At 42.3% G+C, this 22696-nt stretch overlaps 2 protein-coding genes across 3 annotated transcripts in view; one reads left to right on the forward strand and one right to left on the reverse strand.

Moving 5' to 3' along the window:
- The window catches only part of mark4a (MAP/microtubule affinity-regulating kinase 4a), a 23800-nt gene extending 13203 nt beyond the window's left edge, over window positions 1–10597 (forward strand). The window contains exons 5-18 of one of the 2 annotated variants that reach the window (XM_058383272.1): window positions 666–731; window positions 866–936; window positions 1047–1103; window positions 1522–1758; window positions 1962–2081; window positions 2169–2268; window positions 2762–2871; window positions 2955–3144; window positions 3566–3777; window positions 3883–3986; window positions 4092–4373; window positions 4915–4997; window positions 5500–5544; window positions 5805–6011. In XM_058383272.1, coding sequence (XP_058239255.1) covers window positions 666–731; window positions 866–936; window positions 1047–1103; window positions 1522–1758; window positions 1962–2081; window positions 2169–2268; window positions 2762–2871; window positions 2955–3144; window positions 3566–3777; window positions 3883–3986; window positions 4092–4373; window positions 4915–4997; window positions 5500–5544; window positions 5805–5869 — 1742 coding nt within the window. In that variant the 3' untranslated portion in view covers window positions 5870–6011. Of the gene's footprint in view, window positions 1–665; window positions 732–865; window positions 937–1046; window positions 1104–1521; window positions 1759–1961; window positions 2082–2168; window positions 2269–2761; window positions 2872–2954; window positions 3145–3565; window positions 3778–3882; window positions 3987–4091; window positions 4374–4914; window positions 4998–5499; window positions 5545–5804 lie in introns of both variants that reach the window. The other variant, XM_058383271.1, reaches the window with a different exon arrangement.
- On the reverse strand, window positions 10569–14878 carry ckma (creatine kinase, muscle a). The gene is made up of 8 exons (XM_058383298.1): window positions 14739–14878; window positions 12920–13128; window positions 12538–12692; window positions 12063–12195; window positions 11654–11825; window positions 11327–11450; window positions 10959–11148; window positions 10569–10791 (listed from the first exon to the last, which is right to left on the reverse strand). The coding sequence occupies exons 2-8, from the start codon at window positions 13110–13112 to the stop codon at window positions 10613–10615; spliced, it is 1146 nt and encodes a 381-aa protein (XP_058239281.1). The 5' UTR covers window positions 13113–13128; window positions 14739–14878; the 3' UTR covers window positions 10569–10612.
- Window positions 14879–22696: the final 7818 nt, after the last annotated feature.

A 22696-nucleotide genomic window follows, 5' to 3' on the forward strand; every position in this document is an offset into this window, starting at 1 on the left:
ACTGTGAGTCTGTCTGTCTATCAGCCCATCTCTGTCTGTCTCAGTCTCTCAGTCAGTCTGTCTGTCTGTCTACATCTCTCTTTCTCTTTATAACTGTGAGTCTGTCTATCTGCCCATCTCTGTCTGTCTGCCTGCTTGTCTTTTCTCTCTCTCTCCCTCTCTCTTTCTCTCTGTTTTTATAACTGTGAGTCTACCTGTCTATCAGCCCATCTCTGACTGTTCTGTTTGTCTCTCTCTCTATGTCTGTCTGTCTGTCTACATATCTTTGTATGTGTCTGTTTATCTAAATGTCTGTCTGTCTGTACTCTCTCTGTCTCTCTCTCTCTCTCTCTCATTTTTAACTGTGAGAGAGTCTATCTGTCTATCAGCCTCTCTCTCTCTCTCTCACATTATAACTGCGAGAGAGTCTATCTGTCTATCAGCCTCTCTCTCTCTCTCTCTCTCTCTCTCTCTCTCTCACATTATAACTGTGAGAGAGTCTATCTGTCTATCAGCCCCTCTCTCTCTCTCTCTCTCTCTCTCTCTCTTTTTATTGTCCTCTCTCTCTCTCTCTCTCTCTCTCTTTCTCTCTCTCTATGTCTATCTTCATAACTGTCTCTGTCTGTCTCCCTCAGCATTTATTTTAGCAGGTTTTTGTGCTAATATAAGGTTTTGTCGTATTTCAGTGCAACTCTTTGAGGTGATCGAGACGGAGAAGACTCTGTATCTGGTCATGGAGTACGCTAGCGGAGGTAAGTGTCTGTGACTGAACACGTTAATAAGACAATCTGAAACCCTTTAACCTGCTTAAAGATGTCTGTGTTTCACATCTTTGCCCTACATCGTGATTATTTCTGTATTTATGTTAATGTGATTATTTAATCAGGTGAGGTGTTTGACTACCTGGTGTCTCATGGGAGAATGAAGGAGGTGGAGGCCAGAGCCAAATTCAGACAGGTGAGAATAGAAAATGAATCAACACGTTCCAACCAATCAGAATCCAGCATTCCTTTCGCTCGCTCGCTGTGGTAAAAACAATGATCGACAGTTTTGTCGTTTGTGTGCAGATCGTCTCGGCTGTTCATTACTGTCACCAGAAGAACATCGTGCACAGGGATCTGAAGGTAAGCTGGAGAACATCATAGAACATGGCTAGTTAACGATCGCTGGCTTGCTAGCAACTCGGCGTGTTGATGCTAATTACACTGTGAATAATTTTAGCCAGCTAGCATAGCTTTAACATGGCTACTGAGTTCAGATAATTAGCCAGATAGCTTAACTAACCCATTTACTGGCAATACTTCATTTAAACATGTGGCTGGTTTAGCTAATGCAGCTAAGATAAAGCAAGCGTGGCAGATTTTAGCGTAGCTCAATTCAAATTTGTTTTCTCTTTCACTCTAAATACTTTCCCTTTGACTCAGTATTTCATTTTCTGGCTACTTTCTGCTCTCTCTCTCTCTCTCTCTCTCTCTCTCTCTCTCTCTCTCTTTTTCTCTATCTGTCTCTGTCTCGCTCTTCTCCTCCTCTTTCTCTCTGCAGGCCGAGAACCTGCTGCTGGATGCCGACTCCAACATAAAGATAGCGGATTTCGGCTTCAGTAACGAGTTCACATTGGGGAATAAGCTGGACACGTTCTGTGGCAGCCCGCCCTACGCTGCACCCGAGCTCTTCCAGGGCAAGAAATACGATGGGCCCGAGGTGGACATCTGGAGTCTGGGGGTCATCCTGTACACTCTGGTTAGCGGCTCGCTGCCCTTTGATGGACAGAACCTCAAGGTCAGGGGTCAGGGCCTAAATTTCCCCCAACTCACCTACACACTTCAATTTCAATCCTTCTTTACTGTTCTCTTGTTTGCTTGCTCTCTTACTGCTGACTCATACTAATTTACACACTTCCCTAGAGTCTAGTACACACACAGCTGTTTGGACTCAGGTTCTGGTTGTTGAACACCATGTACATTGTTGTGTGTGTGTTGCAGGAGCTGCGTGAGCGTGTGCTCAGAGGGAAGTACCGAGTGCCCTTTTACATGTCCACTGACTGTGAAGAGATTCTGCGCAGGTTTCTTGTGCTCAACCCTAGCAAACGGTGCACACTGGAGGTACACACACACACACACACACACAGAGTTCAGGTGTCCTGGTTACTTTCAGCTAAGTGCTTGGACCCCTTATGTCTCGCTCCACAGCAAGTGATGAAGGACAAGTGGATGAACACAGGGTATGAAGGCGATGAGCTGAAGCCTCACACGGAGCCGGTGGAGGACTACAGTGACCCCACCCGCATCGGTGAGTCCACACACACACACACACACACACATACACAAAGCAGACTAACACCTGAGGATATTCAGGTGCTTCAGTGATCAGATATTGGAGGATGATGTTGTTTTCACATTTGCCTTTTTCCCCATGAGTTCGATATGTTCGGTGAAGCAAAAAAAGAACTATTTTGGCTTCTACAGAGTAGATCTGAGTTTGAGCCACAGAAGCCCAGATATTTAACAGTGCACTTTGGAATATTTCTAAATTTGGACTAATTTCAAACCTGTCTTAGAAGCGAAGACAGCAGGTCTAGTTACTTCCTTTATTTCATCATTACTTCTGCTGAGATTTTTCCCTCACGGATATGATCTCCAGCTCCGCCCCCTTTTCCTGAAAGTTTGGGGGTCAGTTGGTGGCTGAGGGATTGAGATTGTTTCCATCGTAAATGGTCTCAGATCCTGCAGAAACATTCCACGCTGCTGTTTTGACCTGTTTGTTTCTCTCTTTCTCTTTGTAGAGGTGATGGTTGGGATGGGCTTCACTACAGAGGACATCAAAGATGCGTTACTCAATCAGAAATATAACGAAGTCACTGCGACTTACCTTCTGCTGGGCCTGAAGACTGAGGTTATACATCCACACACTGCACTCAAACTCTTTTCAAAACTTTTTCCTTAGAGTTAAATAAACGTCTGAGGTTGTGTTTGCAGGACGGGGCGGAGTCACGCGTGAGTGGCAGCATGACGTTGCCAAGAGTGAGGCCAAGCCCCATCACCAACGGAACGAACAAACACTCCGCCACCGCCGCTGCCTCTTCATCCTCGTCCTCCTCTTCGTCTCACAGCAAGACGCAGCGCAGCGCCTCCACCTACCACCGCCAGCGGCGGCACAGCGATTTCTGTAAGAGACACGCCCTCCACCTTTCCACCCAAACCCGGCCCACGTACCTCCCACACACCGAAACCAAATAATGGTTATGTTTATTCCAGAATTACTGGCACCCTTAATTTTAAACGACACAAAATTTGCAATGAAAGAAATGTTGAACTTATTTTTAACAGTTTTTAACATAAAAACTGTCTTTCAACAATAATTTATGCAAGATTTTTTTTTGCTACTTTTATTTATTTATTTATTTTATTTTGTGCACATCCTTTACTTCAGTCCAGGATGTTTAAAAAGGATACACAGCTGTTTAATAGCTGCATCCGTGTTGATGTGGACACATACACACACACCCATATATAACACCAGGTTAACAAACTCCTTTCTTTGAATTAAAAGAGACTTGATCCTGTGTGTGTGTGTGTGTGTGTTTCAGGTGGTCCAAGCATGCCTGTGATGCACCCTAAGCGCAGTCCGACAGGCGGGGCCGACCGTGAGCTACGTGAGAGCCGGATGCCCCCACGCAAGGCCAGCTGCAGCGTGATGGGCAGTCGCAGCCTCCCGCCCTCCAGCCCCATGGTCAGCACGGCCAACAACCCAAACAAAGCTGAGATTCCGGACCGGCGGAAAGACATGACCGCCACCACTGTAAGCTGATGAGAAGCAGAAAAGAGAGTCAGAGGAAGATTATACAGAATCACGTAGTCTAAACAATAACACAATCTGTGTGTGTGTGTGTGTGTGTGTGTGTAGAATAACATCCCTGGCAGTGCAATGACTCGCAGGAACACGTACGTATGTACAGATCGGCCCAGTGCGGACAGACAGTCTCTTCTGCAGAATGGCAAGGAGAACAGGTGACACACACACACACACACACACAGATTGTGTTATTGTTTGTTACACGTTAAAAACACTGTAGCTTTATAACCACTGTATAAACTCTCTCTATCTCTCTGCAGCTCTCTCTCCCACCGTCTCCCCCCAGCCTCTCCCTCCACTCTCAGTATTTCCGGAGCGGGAGCGTCGTCCTCCTCATCCTCAGCAGATCGGTGTAGACTGACACGAGGTTCGACCATACGCAGCACGTTCCACGGCGGGCAGATTCGGGAGCGCGTGCCTTCCGCCTACGGGCCGCCGCCCACCTCGCCCACGCTCAGCCACGATGCCTCGCTGCCGGCGCACGGCCGCTCCAGAGCCACGGCCAACCTGTTCAGCAAGATCACCTCCAAACTCACACGCAGGTACGTGACACGCCCACAGACGGTATGTTTGCAGCTGATGCTAATTGTAATCACAGTGTATTTTATTTATTTATTTATTTTTTTTAAATTAAGTTAACAGTATATCTGAGAGAAACATCCATTTTTCCTACAATTCTGTATCATTTCCGCTGTCATTCTGTCTTTCCATTGTTTGGGTAAGTGACTTGGCTGTGAACTAAACCTGACTTTCTAGCTAGTGATAATGTTTGTCCCGGTAGCCTAGCAACAATAACATCTCAATTTTAGGCAAGACTCAAATCCACAGCTAAATGCAGTGTAAGTCTACATTATCCAGTGCTGGAAAGTATTGTCTATGTTGTCTGTGTGTGTGTGTGTGTGTGTGTGTATGTGTGTGTGTGTATGTGTGTGTGTGTATGTGTGAACTCCACACTAAAATACTCTGCTAGTCTATAGCGCTGCTGCTCCAAACCTTTAAAACCTACTGCTCCTTCTGTCTTCCTGTCTCTGCTTCTCTTTCCTTTTTTTAACATCTCTCTCTCTCTCTCTCTCTCTCTCTCAGGGTCAATCTCGACCCCTCTAAGAGGCAGGGTTCTAATAAGTCAGTATCGGGTTGCACTCTTCCACAGGGATCCAAAACAGTTAGTAAGTTCCTGTGTCTCGCTCTCGCCTGTCTGCCTGCGCATCTGCCTGCTTGCCCGTCTGTCTGCCTGCCTGTCTGTCTGTCTCTAGCATGCCTCTCTCTCTCTCTCTCTCTCTGGCAGCCTGTGTGTGAGTGTGTGTGTATGTGTGTGTGCGCATGTGTGTGGGTGCATGGACATCAGTGCATGCATCAGGATTTGTGTGTGTGTGTGTGTGTGGGGGAGTCATGGGTATGACCTTGTCTGCACATTTGGTTTGTCCTCATGAGGAAGACTGCTTTTGTTTAAAAAAATAAAACAGCCGAAATGTTTCCTTTACTAAGGTTAAGGAAGACAGATGTGTGTGTGTGTTTGTGTTTGTGTGGTTCACGATGCCGGACGTCCTGTTTCAAGCTCAGGAGTGATACTGCATTGCGCCTGGTTTTGTCCCGAGTCCTGTGGCACGGTGCGTTCCTGAACCATCGAGGATTGTTCAGAATTCTTAAACGTGTCCTTTGGTTTTTCAGGGTCGCAAATGAACCTGAGAGAGTCGGCCGATCTACGCTCTCAGGGTGAGCTACACCACCGCACGGGTTAATAACAGAAAATTCAGTTGACTGAATTTTCAAATGACTCGATTTTAGTCATGTTTATGTTTAATAGCTTTCACTAATTTACTGAACCTTCAGTGTTACGCTTCGAGAGACAGTTAATGCTACATGAGACAGCTAAACAAAACTAGGTGAATAATCTGTATTTGTCTCTCTTTCTCTTCTATTTGATGTCTGTCTGTCTGTATGTCTGTCTCTCTCGCTCTCTCGCTCTCTCTCAGTTGCCATCTATTTGGGAATCAGAAAGAGGCCGAGCCCTGGCTCGGGGGAGGGGGCTGGGATGTGAGGCCCCGCCCCCCATGCGCTCCCGCCGAGTTGGTACTGGCCGTGCGCGATGCAGCGAGGGGGTGCGGCTGCAGCCACGAGCCGCCGGGGTCTAAGGTCACGTTTCAGGGGGAGGTGTGTCAGCTGAGTGTACACCACGCACGCCTTTGGGAGTCTCCACTAGCATTCACTCACATCGCGTCTCGGATCTACAAAGGGGTGGAGCTCTGAGTGGATGGGGGAGGGGCCTAGACCAGTGGCACGTCTTTCCCTCCTTCTTCCTGAACTGACTTGGCTCCGCCCACTCCTGGCTGCATAAACTGGAAAATCACTCCCCGCCCTCCCCCAGCTGTCACGCTCGCCTGATAGGCACATCCAGAGACACGCAGATGTGTATCCACACAAACAGTGCAAATGTACACACACACACCTCCTCCTCTAAGCAACCTCATCCACAGGACCTGGATTGACTCCAGAGTAGTATTTTTTTAATCTCGTTTAACTCATGAAATAGTTCGATTCTATTTTCAGTGTCATTCTGCGTCCTTGTTTGGTCTTAAACTGTATTTTGTACGTTTTGTTTTGTTGCCCAAGCACTTTTCATTTCATTCCTTAATTTTATACCCCCCATGTCAACCGTCACCTTGCCCACTACAACCCCCCCCCCCTGTCACCCTCCCCGAACCCCTTCCTGTAGCCCCTGAACTTGAGTCCTGCTAATCAACACTTTTAAAATATAATGAATACTCCAGCAGTTTGTCAAATCAAAACCAGAAGAAACCAAAAATCACTTATGAGAATTTGTGAAATTCAGTTCAACTTCAGAACACACGCTATAATGGTGAAAGGTCTGAAGGTCCTGTTCATTTTGTCAGTGAAATTAACCAACATTACATTTGAATGGGAATAGAAATTGCTATGATCAACAATTTTCAAAATTTACTTTTATGGAGAAACAAAAAGGAATTTCCAGTGAACTTCTATTGAGGGAATTCAACATCTGGGCAACATCTGATTTAGCAGAATATCTTACATTTTTCAAACGTAAGCAGCAGGTTGTTGCGGGTGTTTTCCTTTCCATCAGCCAATCACAGACTGATATCTGAGTCGACTCTAACCCTGGCCGAGTTTCAGACGAGCGATGTCCGATATGTACGAGTGTGTCTGCTTTATAAAATACGGCCGTGTTAATGCAGCACTCTCAGCTCCCGGGGGAGTGATGCACCAGATGAGGTTTCTCACTTAGCTGGAGAAGTTAAAGGAACCTCTACCCTGAAACACATTAAACAGGAAATACTGAAATATTTCCGAAGTACGTAGTGATCCTGGTGCTAATTTATTGACTAGAGCGGTTATAATCATTTAGATAGATAACTAAGTAGGATTTCGTAAGGGATAACTAGCATGATTTGGTGTTCGCTCAACACAACGTTACACATACGCAATGTTATGAATAGTTGTATTCAAACCTTTAACAATGCACTAAAGCCTTTCCACTATTTAAACAGTATGTGACTGGTTGATTCCACCCCCCTCCCCTGATTCAACCCCCTTGAAAGTACAACTCTCCCATGAGCCTTTGCAATGAAACACCCATGGCAGTGGATCGGGTTGTGTCATCGGTTCTCGGCTAAATAGACGCACCTAAAAGATGCAGAAGTTGCCCTTGGCATTATCACTGGAATTTTTTTCGGAAACTCTGAACTTCAGGGTTTCTGGACAAGTTGCAGTTCTACTTCACATCTGCTCTATAGAAACTGGCACCGATGTGGAAAATTCCAGAATGCTGCTGAATGTTGCTGCTCTTGTTTTACCTTATGACGGTAAACTTAATGTAGCTTTTCAAATGAAGAATTTCACACTTCTGGACTGTTTTTTTTCCATTACCACAATACAGGGAAGAAACCAAGTGATTTGATTAATGATATTAGATTCAGGAAGCCCTGTCCCTAAAGTGGCTACCTGATTCGTCTGAGGAAAGTTAGAAACGGCCGTAAAGTTTTTCAGTCACTGACACTGGCTTTCTGAGAACGTTCCTGAGAAGTTTCCTGTGCTGGAAAATTCACAAATAAAAAGAAGTAAGGAAAGCAGAAATGGCAAATGCTATCCTTCCATGATGAACGTTCTCATCAGTGGATCAGAGTGTAGCGTAAAACTGGGAATATCCCATTTTCCCAGTACGACATGGTTCTCTCTGTGCCACCAAAGCAGACCCAACTCAACTACAGTTCAGGTTCAGTTCAGAATTCCAGACACCAATCAGAAGCAGACCTGGAACCGAATAAGCCCTGCCCATTTGTGGAAGTTGACCATAGTTCAGATGTAGATTTGTCATTTTCTTGTAGCAAATCAAATACAGAGAGAAAATGACGAGTCGGGACACACGCCTTGTTTCCTTGCAAATGGTGCTTGTGAGTTGGTCGCTAAGTTCAGACACTGCTGTAGATCTCGTGCTTGAAATGTGAAGCGCACCATAGACTGACGGTTCTCCAGGAAGGGAACCACAGCTCTAATCTCAGTGGGTTTTTTTTTTTTAATATATATATATATATATATATATATATATATATATGTATTCGTCATTTTCTTGTAGCAAACGAAATAACCACAGAAAATGACATGGCAGGATTTCTGGATGGTGCTTGCAGCTGTTCTGTCTCAGTTTCAACAGGAAGTGTTTCGAAGCTGATGCATTTCTGTCATTCTGTTCTTACCTGATCTGAACTGAACCCTTAACACAGCCCGAGAAACCGACTGCCTCCCCAGCTTTACGCACCTCAGCTTTAACGGTTAAAGGAGCAGTTTGTTGTTTTCCGAGATGTCTCCTACCTGTGAGATGAACTGAGCATTGACAAGCCTCTCTGTATTCTCAGTTTAGGCTGGAGTCTTTTTTCTGGGCCAGAAATGTCCTTAGTCTTTCAAAAAATTCACAAACTGCACCTTTAATCTAAACTATGTGCCATATACACTGTCGGCTTTTCCGTCTTCCACACCATCTTTTTTTTGTTGATGAACTCATTCTTTTCATCCTTCTTGTTTCTGTTTGTTTTTTACATCTGCGTTCTGGCAAACGCTGCATTCGATGTGAGTGCAAGAAAAAAGAAAAAAAAAACACGTCTGCCCACCAGAAATCCTCGGGTCATTGTCATGTCTGCTCCGTGATTGGACTCCTGTAGCGGAGACGCTTTCTGTGTCGAACCCCGAGCGGTGTGTGAAGAAGCCGTTCGGGTCTGGGCAGATCTGGGCGGCCCGGGGTCGTCATCTGTTAAACGTGTGTGTTTAGACCTCCGTGCACTCACTCACTTGCTTCGACTTGAATCAGCTGCATCCTACGGCTCTGCCACCAGGGGGCGCTACTGTCTTAAATGTGAACACTTCAATTTGTGGATATTTGCACAGGTACTTAATTTATTTTCTAGGATAATTATCTTGGGAAGAAAAAAAAAGAAGAAAATACATGATTTATATCAGTCAGACTCTGACTGCATATAAATATGAAGATAACGATAACGATGATATTAATATGACTATAGTATTTATCTTAGACCTCCAGGTTAATTTCTAGCTAGTGCAGAAATCCTCTGCTAGCTCTCCAGAACATTCTGTGTGTGGTGAAGATAAAAAGTAACCTGCAGTCCTGCATGACACTGAAAGAAAGAAAGACAGAGAGAGAAAGAGATAGGGGGAAAAGGAAAACCGGAGATCGGAAAGAGAGAGAGAGAATATGAGAGAGCAGGTATGTGTCTGCGAAACAGGGTTTGCAGGGGTGTGAGTGTGTGAGTGCATGCGTCTGTGTGTGTGCATGTGTGCGAGCATGAACACCCAGAGAGTGTGTCCGTGGATGAGTGTGTGTGTGTGTGAGAGAGAGAGAGAGAGATTGTGTGTGTGCGCGCTGAGACGGCATGGCATTTCTCATAAAGCATTATTCTAATATGCAATATGATGGGAGAACTGATAAGAAACAGCAACAGATAAAAAAGAAGAGATTCAGGCAGTTTGCAATGAGATTGTGGTTCGTTTTTATTTTTTGTTCCCCAGAAGTCTGTGCGCCTCTGGCCAAAATGAGAGAAATGGAAACAAAAAAAAGATCTGGAGAGAAATAAAACTTCACTGATGTTGAGATCCTTGTGCGTCTGAGTTTATTAGGGTGAATGTGGGACTGGAAAGTGAGCAACACTTGAAAGTAAGAATGAAATGTTATTGCAGTGTAATTAGCCGAATTGTATTGTTCTAGAAAACATTATTATGACTGAGACAGTTAGCCAAAGTGTCCTGTGGAGATTTTTTGCTGTGGTCGGCTAGTTGTTTGTAAAATGTGGACTTCTAATAGATGGTGTAGAATACAACTCTTATACTGAGACTGAGACTTTGGTAAATTTCACCTGTGAGCATGTAAAATTCACAATGTTTCCGTGATGGTATTAATGAAATAATGGATAAGAGACAAGTATGTTTCATGGGGTACACTTTTATTGATTCACAATTTGACCGATTGACTTTTTACAACCAAAGTTCAAATTGAGGCGAAACTGAGACGCTAGGCGTTTTGCACCAGCGCCAGGAATCTGATCCCAAGATGACACCAGCCATAAGGTGGACACAAACCGGATGTCAAAAAAACAAAACAAGGGGGTAAAGAAGAACGAAAGGAGAAACGGACAGGGTCAAGCAGTCTCTTAGTGCAGTAGAACACTCCATGTGCTGCCCGAGTGATGTATTGGTGTAAAAAAGAAAGGAAAATAAAAGGAAACGGGAGTTTGCCTCTTTACTTCTGGGCGGGGATCATGCTGTCAATGGCCTCGCCTTTCTCCAGCTTCTTCTCCATCTCAATCATGAGTTTGACACCATCCACGACGCACTGCACCTGCTCTACCTCGGAAGTGCCGATACGGTCAGCGTTGGAGATGTCGAACACTCCACCCACGGAGGCGGTGTCCACACCACCTGAAGAGGAAAGGCAATAGAAAATGCGTTTATCTTCAGTAAGCTGTTTCCTTTTTACAGTTCAATCGTGATAACATTAACTCACACTACACCACAGCTTAATAATATTGTCAGAAATTAATTTTGTCTAATTTGAGTTATGTGTTTATGACTGTGGGTGCCCATGCCTGTGCCACGCTTCTGCAGGCGCAGTCTGGTCAGGATCTCCTCGAATTTGGGGTGCTCGCTGAGTTTAGGAAGTTTGACGTGGACACCACCACGCAGGCCAGTGCCCAGGTTGGAGGGGCAAGTGAGGACGTAGCCCAGGTGCTCATTCCACATGAAGCCATGGTTGTGCTTCTTGAACACTTCCTCAATCTGTTATTAGAAAGAAAACAGCAAGAATGATTTCAACATTTATAAAGAATATGGTAAATTTTAAATAGGAATTTTGATCTTAATCACCAAGCCAGTCTGGAGTATACCATACAATAGTTGAAATGGAAATAATGCTGGTAAGTATCAGTGTATTGCAGTTGATGTGTATGTCACATACTTTGTTCAAGCCAACGCAGAAGCGCCTGAAGACCTCTTTCATGTTGCCACCCTTCTGCATGGAGATGACACGGAGATGGTCCTCCTCATTCACCCAGACCAAGAAGGTCTTCTCATCGTTGTGCCTGAAGGAGGAAAAAAAACAATGTCCCAAATCACTATTAAGAAGACTGACTAAACATCTTTAATGATGCATACCCTACTATACCCTATACCACTAAACTCTGTAATGAATTCTGCATAACATTACCCTGTTACCCTATTCCCTGTACTGAACCCCATAATCATATGTCCTACCACATATACCCTACACATTTCTGCCACTCACCAGATGCCTCTGGCATCAGGCCAGTCACGGGCCATACCAGCAGCCAAAAGCAGGGGGGAGATGGGCTTGTCAAAAAGGAAGTGGTCAGCAATCAGCTGCTCCTGCTCAGCATCGGTCATGGACTTCAGGGGATAGTACTTGCCCTTGAACTCACCTTCCAGGCTGGTCAGAGCTGGGGAAAAAATACGACTAATGTTAATTGATTTTACATTGTAACAATGTTTGTTTTGTGCTTCTATTTCATGCCTTCACTGGCCACTATTCCTAGTTACCACACTCTAAATGGGGCAGTCTCTCTTGCCTCCTAGAACTCTCTACTTTTTACAGTTCCACAGTCATTCATGTCCTTTAGTTGAAGGTATTGTCTGAAAATGAGTGAAGTGTGTTTATCCTTGCATCGGAGACATACCCTCAACAGAGAGCTTCTCCACAGCCCTGCGCTCAGCACGGCTGTTGTGGGGGGGGAGAGCGTATCCCTTGATGCTACGTCCAGTACGGACTCTGCTGCTCAGGACGTAGTTGGGGTCCAGGTCATCACCACCCTGTAGAGAGCCAAAGTTGGTCTTTATTTAGACTTGGAAATGCATGTACCAGTCTAATGTGTTATGCATCAAGGTTGTTTTACAGTGACAAGCACAGATGCTCTGCAGAGTATGCACTGCACTGTTTTACAGTGACAAGCACAGATGCTCTGCAGAAACCCGACCACTGATACTGAAGTCTGATGACCCCACTTTGAACTAATGGGTGGAGCTTTACCATTGCACCATTAATTGGTTATTTAATGTGGACCACTACTTTGTAATGTTCTTGTAAGTTCTGGTTTTGTCACCTCATAATTCTAAAACCTGAAAGATTCTTCAGTTTGCCCCTCTTGGGCTCACCTTCAGGTTCTCGAAGTTCAGGTCAGTCTTGTGCTTGTCAGTGGCCTTGTATCCACCATGGCGGTCGCAGATGACTGGGTCAAAGAGATCCTTGAACAGCTCATAGGATTCCTCATCACCAGCAACACAGCCAACAGTCATGATGAAGGGGTGACCTGGAAGAAATCGTGCAATCATCCACCAGTCAGAACACAGATATGACAAGGGCAATCCTAGCACTCTGGAATTTGGTGGTCAGTGAAATATAAATACCAATCCAAAGCCACTAATGGACTGCCAACCAAATGGAAAATTTTGAACAAGTTTGAACATTGTTGGCTTGGTAGCATTTTCTGATGTCTCAATTGCACTGAACGTGAATGTGTTATATAGCTTTACTCACCAGGGTTGTCCACACCGGTCTGGATGACATCATCCAAAGTGAAACCAGTGGGGGTCTGCTTGTCCCTCAGTTTAGCATAAATCTCCTTGGTCAGCGCCTTGGCCATGTGGTTGTTGTGCTGGCTAAGGTCAGGAAACTCATCATCAACAGAGAAGTTCAGCTTGAAGTTGTTGTGGGTGTTTCCAAAAGGCATGATTGCGTTTCTGACACTGTAGGAGATTCGAGTGAGTATGACATGAATTAGAAGTAATGCAATCATTAGATTATTAGTTTTCATAAACTGTCTTCAAAACTATCTTTAGTCCTGTTTTTTCTTAACCTTACCTCCCAATAATTCGAGATTCATCTTATGTAATATATTGGTTTGATGGAACTGTTTATTTTTCACACTATATCAGTGCTAGTTGGCAATTTAAACTATTAAATATTAGTTTTTCCATTAGTATTAACTCCAATTATGAACCAATTGGACTCTATTAGCAGCTGTCACAAGCTATGGATGGTGTTACACCAGTCAAGCAGAACATATATGCTGTGCATTTACAGACGTCTGAAGTTCTTTGGTATTCCGGTGACCCAAGTAACCTGCAGGACTTTCACTCCTCAGCTGTCATATTGTATGTCTGATATGGCCAGGAAAGGGGGGTCATTCTAGGGTCTATATGTAGAAGCGTTTATTTTGGTGATCATACCCCTTTCCCTTAGCCTCACATTACCTTCACTCTTGCCAGTGAGAAATTTTATGCTATATATGTGTTCTCTGTTGCCTCTTGTCAATGTGCACATATTCATCATGTACTTTTAAAATGTGTGATTTGTATTTGCATGCTTTCAAATTTTGAAGGCAGTAGACAAGACAAAACTTAATCCCAGAAGGATATAACACCTTCTAGATATGTATCCTGCTGGGATTTAGTTGCTAGAGTTCCTTTCAGTTCCCTTTAGAGCCAAAGAGTCTAAACATTAACATTATTCTGCCAGATTTCTTACATAAGTATAAATATCAGTAATTATATATATATATATATATATATATATATATATATATATATATATAGTCTAAGAGTTCATTATGTAATCTGCTGTGCTATGGTTATATCAGTCCAGAACTGCTTCGGACCACTGGATCCAGCCATCTTATAAAGCGGAGGGACACCAGTGTCACAACCCTCTCTGATATGACCAGCACATGATCACAGACTAAAAATAGCTGAAGCAAGAGATCGGTCCAGATTGGAGGCAAGTCCCTTGGGTCTATATTTATCCTGATCCAAGAACATTTTTGGCATTTATGGACAAATGAATAAAACTGTGAGGACAGCAGTAATCTGATCGCATGTCAGCACACGTCATGAGTACACATGCATTTGTCCCTGTCACCATGTCAAACTCCACCTCTTCATCTATGATATGACTGAACAACTGTTCTGCAGAAAACTCAGTAAATGCACCAGATGTACCAATCTGAACAAAACCTGAATACCCTTGGTAAGGGTAAATTGCTAAATGATGCTAAATTATAAATGTAATCAAACATGTTGGCAGTGTATTCTTGAAAAATCAAATGGAAAAAAAAATGCAATCAGTAAGAAAATATATTAATCATATTTGCTCTATGCATCCATGCATTAAGCATGGTATCATTTGGGAAAATTATATGCTAAAGATACACTTTAATTCACTTCTTAGCCTCCAATTAACTGAGCAAGCTTGGAATCCCACAAAGACCTGTCTTAGGTCACCTTTTTTCCTGAGTCAACAAAACAATCTCTTCTGCTTATCAGAATACATGTTATGTGAATTTTTTTTATTTCTTTACCTGCGCACGAGACAACAAAACAGTCCTTGGGATCAGTTCCTGTTCACCAAAGCCGAAATAGGGGTCACCCAGTGGAGAAGGGTTCAGTTCAGCTTTATATACCTCTAACCACAAAGGTCCATTTTAGTGTGTGATGGACTGTGATTGGACAGGGCATGTCTCTGATGCCCAGATTAGCTTACGAAATGGGTCCTGCATTTACATTTCCGTAATCCAAACCAGGGTGGCAGCTGTGGCCTGCCCCTCTCTTACAGAACCCATCCTCCTCCCCCATATATAGGTTTCCATATAAGCCTGGAGGATTGAAGGCAGGGGGTGGTGGTGGTGGTGGGGGTGGGGTTTACAAAGGCTAAAAAGGCTAAGTGAGAGTTTTGCCATGCGTGCCAGGGATAGCAGCAATGTTCATGCCAAGCAAAGACCTTGAAAAAGAATGAACCGCAACACTGAGCTTATCAGATGATCATGTTCTAGAGCTGAACATATTTCACCAGAGAGAATGAATGTGCATTATCTTCTCGTTGGAAATTTATGTACATTTACATTTTATTAAATTCTTGCATAGTGCAATGTTGAACATTTGAATTTTTCCAGATAATATATTAACAGATTAAACATTTGAGCAAAAACACAGTATTTCAGAATTTATATAGCTATGCTGTAAGACTAAGATGTTTTGCTAACCACAGTATGTGTGTGTGTGTGTGTGCAAGTACTTTGAGGAGGAGGAGGATGTGTTACACTTGATTTATATTGCACAGGCATATGGTTATAAATCTCTAAGGTCATCCATCCATGAAAAACCCTAAAGCTGAAAGCTGATGAAGCAGAATCTGGTGCAATTTGAGAAAATGGTTCAAATTCTGGTTGTCAAAAATGTTATGTTGAGTCCTTTGGGCTTCTAACAAAATAACTTCTTTCTTAAAAACTGCCTGTGTTAATGGAGAAGGACATATGGTCCAATTTGAACCAACAGAACTTTGATATCATAAATTGATATCAACAACATAGTGCTGCTAGAAATATATTACTCCACAGACTGTGCATAGAACAGTGTAGTTTTCCCACCTTTTCACTTTTGCACCATTTTATATTACCTTCAAAATGTTAACTGAGTTATTTTAAAATTTTTATTCCACTGAAAGAGAAGACCTGGCCTGCTTTGCTTGCAGAGATGGCGACTTTGGCTAAGTGCCAGTGAGAAAGAGGAAGCGAGATAGAAGGAGATGGAAAAGAGGGTAGGGAAGCATTAACGCCAGTATGCCAGGCTCATGGTCAGCTGACACTGGGGAAGATGCCATGGCAGCCTTCAATATGTACCAAATCAACACAGCTGTTATTATATATCTCTCACTTTTGCACTCACTCACACATTCATACACAAAGCTCCTGGCTCATTTCATCTTTGAAGAAATTCATTTTGTGAGATGTTGAAATGCTCAGAGGGGTACAGGTTCTAGATTGTGCTGATTCAGATCACACACAGGTGTGTGTACATGGCTGTAGCTTAGGTGTGAATGTGGTGTGAATGTAGTGTGTATGTAGGTGAAGACCATTTCTAAGACACATTCTAGTACTGGAGGTTTTTCTACATGCCCTATCCATCATGGTTCAGGAATGTGTATGTTATTACTCCTGTCTAATTAAAAAAAGAATCCTTATGATGCAAGAGTAAAAGCTGCACAGCTACCCTTTTATGCTAATAGTTATACTAGTCAGCTGAAGTGTATTTAGGACGTGTATTTCAGAAGGCTGTAAACCCTTACTATGTTTCTGAATATAGTATGAAAGAGCATTTAATTGTATTATTTAATATGATAAATAAACGTTAAAACAGAATTTTAGTAATGTGAAGCTTGTTGGGTTTCTTTCTAATGTAAGCTAGGTAGATAGTGAGCTAGCTATGTTATTCATATACAGGGTATTTGTGTACATAGATATTACATATAGTTAAAAAAAACAAAACTATTAAGTTTACATTTATCTGTTATTTCCTTAGAGATTTGATACAGTTTAATATTTACTTGATTTTGGTAACAGCACCCAACATTTCCCAAGTAAAAAAATACTCATTCATACATGCCACACAATTGTAATGCAAATTAAAAGGGCGAATTAGTAATTAGTAGGCGTTGAGTAAATCTTTGTCTCCTAATTATTTGTAATAGTGTTTACGTTATGACGTCACAATGCACAATGACTAACATGGCTAAAAAAATTGATTTAGATCGTTTGATTAGCAGCAGGGCAGCACAGTGGCTTCGTGGTTAGCACTGTTGCCTCACAGCAAGAAGGCCCTTTGAACAGGCAGGGACCTTTCTGTGTGGAGTTTGCATGTTCTCCGTGCCTGTGTGTATTTACTCCGGGTACTCCGGTTTCCTCCCACAGTCCAAAAACATGTACATTAGGTTGATTGGTAATTCTAAATCACCCATAGGAGTGAGTGTGTGTGGTTGTCTGTCTATATGTGTGGCCCTGTGATGGACTGTAGGTGTACCCCTGCCTTTCACCCAATGTGTGCTGTGACCCTAATTAGGAATAAAGTGGGTATAGAAAATGGACGGATTAGCAGCACAGATAAGCGTGGTCTTTTTCACATCTCAGGCGGCTCCTTGCCAAGACACAAGAAATGTGTTCGTCTTTGCATAAGTTGTTTACATTGTTTAGAGAAATCTAATTGATTTAGTGTAAAAACATGACGGTGGTCTATATTTGCAGTGCCTTTCGAATATTGTGATTATTTCAGTATTGGTCTTACCAGTGGCAGGACGTGCATTTCACACCTAGGCCTTCACTGGCCTTCACCAAATCGATTTCTTCTCCTCTGTCAGCCATTATGAGTTAAAATATATATATTTTATTTAGTTTGTGCAGTTCGCTGCCTCTGACTACTCCAATTATCCAATCAAAGGACGGGAAATTGCTGACGTAATCGTATGCCTGCTAGATGGCCCCAGTGATGCCAACTCGAAATCTGATTGGTTAATGTAACAATTTCATCGCCACTTATTTTAAGCTATGGGCGCCTGCACTATTGATTCTGAAGGCCTTAAGGCAGATTTCTTTCACCCTGGCGACACATGATGTCAGCCACTACTGGAAGCAGCGCAACCAAGAGAAAAGCTATGAAATGTAAAGAACAGACTATTGGGCATAATTTAATACACATTCATGGAAAAATATATTAAATATATTAAAATGCAAGTTAGTGATTCAGATCACTGCTGTTTAGGCCAGCAAAGAAGGCCTTGCTGGCCCTGACGGCCCACCAGTGGTGTATTATCGTGTCTTAATGTTGGGTCTACGCCGTTATTCTCTGCCGTAACAACTTACGTATCGATTCATTGCTCTGGATTAACTTTCACTCGTTTGTGCACACATATGTGATTACCGGGATTTGAAATCTATTTTTTTTTTTTTATTAAAAAAGGCGATTCTTGATGTTCACCTAAAGGAGTCGGTTCATGGAATCGGTTTGTGACGCTCGTGCAGAGTCACAGTTGCTCTGTCTCTCAAACACACAGCTGTTCTCTGCTCGTCCTGATTCAACAGCCTGCATACCGAATTAATCACGCCAATGTCGAACCTTTAACACTTTCACTCTCTCTCTCACACACACACGTATGACCTCTTTCCCGATTTACTGAAATGCATTCAATAAGAATGTTCAGCTCAGTCAACTGCTTCTGTTACATTATGCTAGCACTGCTAATATATTCATTATTGCTAAGTTCCTCAGCTGAACACTATTCTATAACTCACCCACAACTAGTTTACTCTCTGAACCGGTGGACAAATACTGATAAGTTACCACATAGCTGCATTCTAGTGACACTCTGAACACAGCTACACAATTTATCCCTTTTTTTTTCTTTTCTCCCACACACACCAGATTCCGTTTATTTGGTGCTCTAATAGACACTTGTCTGTCACTTGTATGCCATATCTTTATAACCAGCAGTATTAATTTTATTACACGTCTATGCATTTAGAATATAGATTTGAATGGCAAAGCATTGTGGTGTGACACAGCATCTGATTCATGTGTGTTATGTAACACCAGTTAGCTTTCTCTGCCTGAATTAGAGAGTGTATTAACAGCAGTGTTACTCCTGCCAAATTATGTGTTAGGACACTTACACAACTCAGAGAGAGAGAGAGAGAGAGAGAGAGAGACTGGATTTGATTTAAAAAAAAAATCACTATATTTCTACATCCTTGTTTATCTGTATTTTGTTTTTTTTTTTTTAGCAATATAGTACATCTAGGATCCTGTATTCCCAAGGCTCAGTTTATTCAGTGTGTTATTTTTCTAGGGCCTTGTGTTATATTTGTATAATTTCAGGACTAACCTCTTCCCAGGTCCCAAAATCTCAACTGAATCTGCAGCCTAAACCATAATCATTGATTAGCCTTAAATCAGTCACTGTTATTTAATAACGCCACATTACTTCTCTGCATTTTCAAGACGGTGTGTGGGATTGTAAAAATGTACCATCAGTAAACAGGGAAACAAATGAGTCTCTAAAGACTGTTTAAGGGTTAACGGTGACTGGGGAATACTTTAGACAGGATCTGAATACAAACACACACAGTTTTAGAAGGAGGAAGTGGAAAGGAGTTTTCTAGATGAAGTGTGTGTGTGTGTGTGTGCATGCATGTGTGGGCGTGCAAGAGAACATGGTGTGAGTAATGTGAGAGTGGAGCACTCCCTAACTGCAAATGCTAATAATACCCATGGCCTTTGGAAGAGCAGACAGCGTCGGTGTAAATGCCTAATACGATTTTCATGCACTGAACGTTGCTCCGGGATTCTCCTGCAGTGTGTAGGTATGGAGGTGTGTGTGTGTGTGTGTGTGAGATAGGAGAGGTCACCCATACAGCACCGTGGAACATGCAGCAAGTGGCATTCAGTGATAATACACTATATCAGACCCTCATATTAACTTAAATAACAAGCTGTGTATTTAGCGCAGCTAGTTATGTATGTAACTGAACAGCATGGACTCCCATCACGCCTGTCTTCCAAAGCGCTGACACTGGAGACTCCTTCCGTAAAACAGAAAACTTCACCATTTCATCTGCTGTACAATTTCCCATAGTAAAATATCACAGCATGCATTAATATAAACCTTACAGCCTTTGAACCAATCAGATTCACATATTTAACAGCACTATGATGTCATTTTAATGGATATAAGCTATAAGGATATGGTGTATACTGCTGGAGAAAAACAGCCTTCATCATCAGAAACATGAATACCGCCTTCAAAATGCCTTACCACACCACATGGGGGCAGCGTTGTCCCAGGAGTGGAGAAGAAAATCCTACATGCAGCAGAGATGTGGAAAGAAATTCTCCAAAATCGTAATACAGAATTATTTGCATACAAGTGTCAGGTTCAAGGATTGGGTTTGCGTCTAACATTTAGTAGTCTGTTAAAATAAATCTATAAAGAATGTTTTATACTTTAAAAAGCGTTTCAGTTAATGTAGTGCAATAACATTATTAAACATTTCATTTTCATGCTTATATAATACTTTATATATGTTTTTTATGTATGTTACTTTATATATGTTCTCAGGTTTATTATATCAAAGAGAGAGAGAGACAAATTTTCACTGCAGAATGAGAAGCTCAGATAGAGAAAAAAAGAGCACTTATGTGGAAATTTTCCCCAATCAGCTAGATCTAATCAGTGTGTGGACGTCCTCTCTCAATCAGGATGCACCTGCATCTCTAATTTCAGCTCCATGTAAATGATGTGGTTTCTCTTTTTCACTTCTCTCTGAGGCTTTATGAGAGCAGCCTCTGCTCTGTTCATCACTCTGCTGATCACACTGACATCATGCTGCTCTCCGTCTGCACTCTGCTCTCTGCTCTCTGCTCTGGCGTGTAAGATTCCTGCTGCTGCTTTCCTCTTCACACTGATACCTTTTTTATTCCTTATCATTCTCTTTTAAATGATAATGACACTCAGTGTTGCTTTATGTTGCAGTGGTCAGATCACACAAAGCTGTGACACAGAAGCCTTCAGTTATAACAGTAGTTCCAGGTAAAACTGTCACTATGGACTGTAACATCGCAAAAGATGAAGGTAACTATGTCAGATGGTATAAACAGATTCCACAAGGAGCTCCAGAGTTTGTGTTGAGATTTTTTCATTCTCACAGTTCTCCTGATAAATATGGAGACAATTTTTCATCCTCACGCTTCACATCTAAAGCCTCTACAAATATTGACTATCAGTTAATAATCAGTAATGTGGAGGTGGGAGACTCAGCAGTGTATTACTGTAGCACATGGGATGACTCTGCTAGTGAGGCTGTATCACAGTGATATACACCATGACAGAAATCTCCTCACTGCTCACACTCACTTCTGCTTTCACACAACACCAGAAACAACAAAAACCTGAACTTCAAATCACTGGAACTGAAGTGGAAACTCACTTGATGTTCACTGAAGACATTTTGAATTCTTCAGAGTAGAAGATCACAGATATGGTACGACCATTTATTCCACTATGTAAACAGACACAGATGATTCTATCATGTTCTCAGTTCAGTTCTTTGGCTGTAATGATCTCAGTGTGATCAGGTGATCTACATATGAGAGCTTAATCAATGATTTCCTCTGATGTTTGTGATTAGTGACACTGCCTGACAGATACCTGATGTGGACATAAACTGGCAGAAAGTAAATCCATGAGATGTTTAAAGGAACTTAAAGTTATCTTCTGTATATCAGAACAAGATACTTTTACAACAGCAGGATTCCAGAACACACTGCTTCACTGTTATCTCCACAGAAAACGCTTGAACACTGAGTCATAAGACTTTCTCCACAATCTTTGGACAAACAGATGAAGTGGATTTATAAGATGTGGCAGTAATTTGGAACTGGACTGGTCTGAACAGTGACATCAGGAATGTGGAGCAAAGAGACCCTCAGGATTATTTGGTCATTTTAAATTAAAATTAAAATCCTTACCACAGCAAAACTTTATTCCTTATATCATGGTGAAAATACACACACACACACATATCCGCACATCTGCTCATGTTACACGTACCTGACTATAAGTGAAGAAAATTAGAAGCAATAAGACAGAAAAACTTTGTTCAATCTAATTCAGATACAAACTTTTGTTCAGTCTTTGTTTTTCCTGCAGTAGTACATAAACAAACAGAAATAGAAAACAACAATTCTGATAGAACAAAAATGGTGATAGTTCAAATGGTGCTCAGTTCACACTAACATTTTACATTTTACATTTCAGATGGTACATTCCACATCAGACACTTTCCATGTCAGTTCACATTCCTGAGTGTGATTCACAACCCAGAGTTTGAGTTGTAGGACTGAGCCGGTATTGGAGTGTCCAGATATGGCAGGGTAATTAAAGCAAGCAAATGGCAACACGTTCCAAAACAGAAAGTCTCTCTCTTTTAACACAGAAAGAAGAATGTTCAGGGGGAGAAGATATCTCCCCGAAAAAAATATCTCCCCGAACGTTTCCATTAACTGAAGCAGTCCAATCAAAAAAACCAAAACACCATAATGCAGATCCTTTCGCTTGTGCAAACTTAATTATCAGTTCACAAGTCTAGATGTGAGTGTCCGACCCAAAAAAATTCAGTCTTTAAGTGTCCACAAAAAAACTATGAAATATAGAAGGGAAATATTGTCAAGAGCAGGGTGTCAAAGAGTTCAAAATGCCAGTCATGTCACCACTAACACTAGTACTGTTGTATCAAAGACGACACGAGGAGCCTCAACAGCAGTAGACAAAGAATCACTGGACCCAAGCAAATAATGTCTGTTTAGCTCCTCAGAATTTCAACTGTGGTTAAACAGCAGTGAAAAAAAAAAACAGTATCTCAGCTCCCTTCCCTAGGACACGAACCCTCGTGCAAGCTCACTGTCTCGGCTAGCTCAATGGCCAGTCCTTACTAGA

Source organism: Hemibagrus wyckioides, linkage group LG28, assembly GCF_019097595.1.
Source record: "Hemibagrus wyckioides isolate EC202008001 linkage group LG28, SWU_Hwy_1.0, whole genome shotgun sequence".
In the NCBI taxonomy this organism is placed as follows: domain Eukaryota; kingdom Metazoa; phylum Chordata; class Actinopteri; order Siluriformes; family Bagridae; genus Hemibagrus; species Hemibagrus wyckioides.

Bases quoted from the DNA above. Each gene is read 5' to 3' on its own strand.
- ckma (XM_058383298.1), bottom strand. From the start codon at position 13,112: ATGCCTTTTGGAAACACCCACAACAACTTCAAGCTGAACTTCTCTGTT. The intron at 11,149-11,326 runs GTATGTGACATA...TTCTAATAACAG, and splicing joins TCTGCGTTGGCTTGAACAAA to ATTGAGGAAGTGTTCAAGAA. The intron at 10,792-10,958 runs GCATGGGCACCC...TTTCCTCTTCAG, and splicing joins CCTGCAGAAGCGTGGCACAG to GTGGTGTGGACACCGCCTCC.